This window comes from Pterocles gutturalis, unplaced genomic scaffold (assembly GCF_000699245.1).
Source record: "Pterocles gutturalis isolate BGI_N339 unplaced genomic scaffold, ASM69924v1 Scaffold53460, whole genome shotgun sequence".
Taxonomy (NCBI): domain Eukaryota; kingdom Metazoa; phylum Chordata; class Aves; order Pterocliformes; family Pteroclidae; genus Pterocles; species Pterocles gutturalis.
Window position 1 is genome coordinate 1 of NW_010140219.1, and position 4,433 is coordinate 4,433.

The 4,433-nt window shown below is 38.0% G+C and overlaps 1 protein-coding gene across 1 annotated transcript; it reads right to left on the reverse strand.

The window, feature by feature from the left end:
* Window positions 1–133: 133 nt before the first annotated feature.
* Window positions 134–3,580, reverse strand: MCEE (methylmalonyl CoA epimerase). The gene is made up of 3 exons (XM_010083556.1): window positions 3,517–3,580; window positions 2,821–3,161; window positions 134–716 (listed from the first exon to the last, which is right to left on the reverse strand). Exons 1-3 carry the CDS (start codon window positions 3,578–3,580, stop codon window positions 564–566), a joined length of 558 nt encoding a protein of 185 aa, XP_010081858.1. The 3' UTR covers window positions 134–563.
* Window positions 3,581–4,433: the final 853 nt, after the last annotated feature.

Genomic DNA, 4,433 nt, shown 5'->3' on the forward strand with positions numbered 1-4,433 from the left:
CCAGCCAAGGGCAAACCCATCACACAAGGAAAAGTTATTTACTGATAGCAGACACCCATTACAGTAACATAAGGATTTCTTTATTGCACGAACCGATGCGGTGAATGGTGAAAACAGAAAATACAATGTTCATTTTTCCTTTATTTCTAAAGGGAGTATCTAAGCTATATTTTTGTCACTGAGAAGTGTGTCTCCACTCTGAAATGTAAAACAAAATAATGTTGGTTGACCTAGAAACTGCAGTTTCTGTGGTTACAGAGGTAAAATCATGCTGCAAACATAAGGCAACAGAACATAAATTACTATTTTACATATGTAACTTGGCTTATGTATTTGACTTTAGAATCACAGAGAATTCAAGAAATGTCAAAATATTAATTCTGAAAATCAGATCAACAACAACAAAAAAAAGCCTAAATCTGTAGCACTATTTCAGCGCTCAAAAGTACTTAATCCACAGGAACTACAGTGAATTTGCAGAGACTGAATACCACATCAGTATTCCCAGCACCAGCTCAGTAAATTAACAACTAATCTATTGTTTTATTTATTAATATTCAAGATCAAGCTTGCTCAAGTTCCACAAGGACTCCATGGCAATCTTTAGGGTGAAGAAAAATCACAGGTTTGCCATGCGCACCTATTTTTGGCTCTTCACTCAATATTCGTATCTGTTTTTCCTTCAGTTCAGTCATAGCTGCTTTTATGTCATCAACCTTATAAGAGAAAAATACAGTTCACAAATTTAACATATTACAATGTACAATGCAGATTCTAAATTTAGAAGCAATAATATAATTCCTTACTAAAATTTTATTTATTGTAATATGATTCTGAAAAAATATTCTAGAAGTTTTAAAATATCTAGTTTTAAAAATAAAAATCCTACAGAAGTTTGCTTTTGTTATTTGAGGATTTTATAAAATATTGTTTAAATACATTGTACTATATTTAAGAAATTATTAAAGAAAAATCACTCATGCACAAAACCCATTGATTTTTTTATGCTGTTACTTTATAAGGACTCCATAAATAATCTAAACTCTGCATTACTATTACTCAGAAGATCATATTGCTTTCAAACTGTCAATAACTAAAGAAGAATTCTTCCCTGTCTAATTGATGACAGAACACTGAATCATTAGATGCTGGTGAAAAGGGAGGACAATGGGCAGAAGATAAAAAGGAAAGTCCCTTTTAGATTTATATATCCTCCCCCTGAGTAGGTTAAGCTTCATAAGGTTTCCTAAGAAAACCCTTGGAATTATCAGAAACATACTGAGAATATGACCTGGTTTTCCAGTTGAACTTAATTAATAATAGCCTTTAACATAAATTTTCAGTACAGTTTCCTGCAGAAATATGTAATTAACAAAAACATGTCTATGCTGTATAATGTGATCTTAAGTCTGATGTCATGTCATCAGATGGAAGTTGAATCTTTCCAAACCTTAAATGCATTCATTCTTTGAAATAATAAAATTAGCACTCAGTTTAGCAAATCCAAGAGTCAATAATCAATAAAGACCTAGAATTAAAATAACAGCATTGGTATTTTTCAAGACTGAGGTGTCTGGACATAACTTGTTGAATAACCTTTCATGATATCATTGTAGGGAAGAAGGAAATACCGAACTTTAATTCAGAGAAACAGACATCAGCTAATTCCTACTCATTTGCAGCAGGTTTTTTCATGAAAATTCTGATCCCACTACAGTTCTTCCTACACACAACTACTAGTCTCCTAAAAAAAAAAAAAAAAGAAGAAGAAATGACTGTCAAGTTTTATCTAAAACAAAACAGCACCTGTAATGTGTGCCATAGTCCCCCCTGGGTTGTTTCCCCTAGAAGAAAAGCCACTGCAGCTGCTGCTCCTGTCCTGCAGAGATGGCCAGAAGAGGAACTGTGTCTGGGCTCAGCTGGAATGAGTTCCTGCGTCCCCAAGGAAGCAGTTAGAGTAAACAGGGGAAAGCCTGTGGGTGCATCTGTGTTAGGAGAGTATCAGGCTTGGATTCCTCTCTAATTCTACCAAGTGTCCAGCATACTTTTCATTGCAGGTATTAAATTCAATTATAGCTGGTCAGGAATAATTTAATTTTTTCTTATAATGCTTATTTTGTCTGGAACAAATTCCCTATCAAAACATCTGTCTAAAATTTTCCTTTGAATAATAAGACAGAAGGAAGAAATTAAAAGTATTTTGATAAACTTGTCAGGCTTCCTCTCCAGTATGGAAAGAATTTTTACCAATTCAGCTTTTTGCAATAAAATTGTTCATAGAAAGATATTTCTACAAATTTTTTTTTAAATTTCAAATGAACAATCAATTGCACTGAAGTTTTTTTATAGTTTTTCTGAAAACTATTTTTGCTCAACTTCAATAGACAACATACCTTTGAAATTGTACGATTCTCCATTCTGAGGAGAATGGAAAATTGGAGGAGGGAGGTTAATATATTTTTGATTGACTTTTTCCAGTGTATGTTCTTCATATGTCAGGAAGCTGACACCTGTCAAACACTCCTCAGAAGCCCTTGGGCTTGTCCACCTTCCACACTGGATACTTAACCCTCCCCTCCCAAATGTAATCTTTATAGTATGAAAGAGGAAAAAATTATCACATGGCTTATGAAATTGAACTGTGATTTCCAAAGCAGAAAAAAGGCACTTTCTTCTTCTGCAATAAAGATAAATATCAAGATAAATTCTCACAAATATGACAGCCTTATGTACTTGTTCTTGAAACAGGTCAAACCTATGAAAAAATTAAGCATACTGTAATATCTCTATCTTAACATATGATATATTGTGTTAAAATACCTCAATGCAGATATGATGCATTCCTCCAGTCTTGTTTTTTTGCAGAAAGCTTGCAATGGGACTTTTCTCTCCTAAAGGATGTAGAAGTTCCAGCTTGGTATTTCCCAGCTCCACAAAAACGGTGTAGACACCATGTTCAGGAAGAGCAACAGTCTCGCTCACCTGTGCTCCTAACACATCTTTATACAAGGACTGAGCTTTTTCCAGATCAGGTACTGCAATTGCTACATGATTAAGTCGTCCCAGTTTCCACAAACAGCCTGGAATGTTTTGAGAAAAGGAATTCGATGATGAGAGAGTTCGTACTGTGGGAGCTGATGCCTGCAATCTGGTAAGAAGCCCTGAAAAAAAGTGAGTAGCACTGATAAAATGCTTTTAAGAAAGTATCAATATCTGCTATTACCCCTTTTAATGAGGCCTATGTCAAAAGCACACCAGTGTGCAAGTCCAAACAACTCTTTATTTTTCTACATATTTTGTCCTTCAGAGAAGATTGACCTGACCCTGCCCTCATACATGACTGCTGGCTTCCTAAACTCAGTGATACTGCAGAATGTGTGTCACTTTCTTCAGCTTCATTTGAAGAATATTTTAAAATTGATCTATTTGGGGTTTACTCTATTAACGGTTGACTGATCTACTAGTATTACGCACATGAGAGTTTAAACATGTACAGCGGTACCAACTGAGGCTTACATTCTGTAACAGAGCAGATTATGAGGCAACAAGTCTGAAGTACAGCATAAAATGAGATCCTCATCCTTCAAATGTTTATTCATAGGCTTGTTGCTCTTTCTGTGGGACAGGGTTCATTGACTTACATGGCTAAGTAATCAAACACAAGGCAAATCCAACTGCATCCTGTCATGTTCTCTAGGGGAGGTTATGCAGCTGTGGATCCCAGTAAGAACCTTGTCTCTGGGTGTTGCTCTATTGTCAACCACTTCAGGCTGAGAAACACTCCCAAGGATGGAGAGGATGCTGTCACCACAGGGAGTGGCATACAGGGGCTGTGTGTCAGCTCTGGACCCCACGGAGAACGGGCATCGCCCGGCCATTCTTCAACCCCAGCAATTTCAAGGTGGCACTGACATCTTGGGAACTTCGCTGGCCAGCAAGGCTGAGCTCACCCATAGTGCTGTGCTGGGGCTGGCTTTGGGAATCAGAGGGGCTCCATGGTTCCTAGAAACTGAGTCTCACTTTGCTGCAGCTCTGGTTTCTCTCATCCAAGTGCAGTTACACAAAGCTGTTTTCATTCCCCGTGTCCCACTGGTCAGCCCCCGACAGCACCGTCTCTCGGTCACTTTTCTCCTGCAGGCTGTGGCTGCAGCGTAACACAGTGGGGTTAGGTGTGGTGAGTGTAACCTGCCCTTGCAATTAACAGAGTGAACAGTCCGGATAATTACAGTGAACGAGAAATGATTTTGCATCTGACTTCCAAGCTGTGCCTTAACAAGACAAGCTCCTCCTTGCGCCGTAAGTTTGGAGTTTGCTGCATGAGTTGATTCTAAGCCCGCTAATGTCGGTTTCAATACACGTCACCCGGATCAGAAGACCGGCCTCGTTTATAAACCAATTCCGTCCTGCTGCGGCCTGCAGGGCTCTCACGGAGC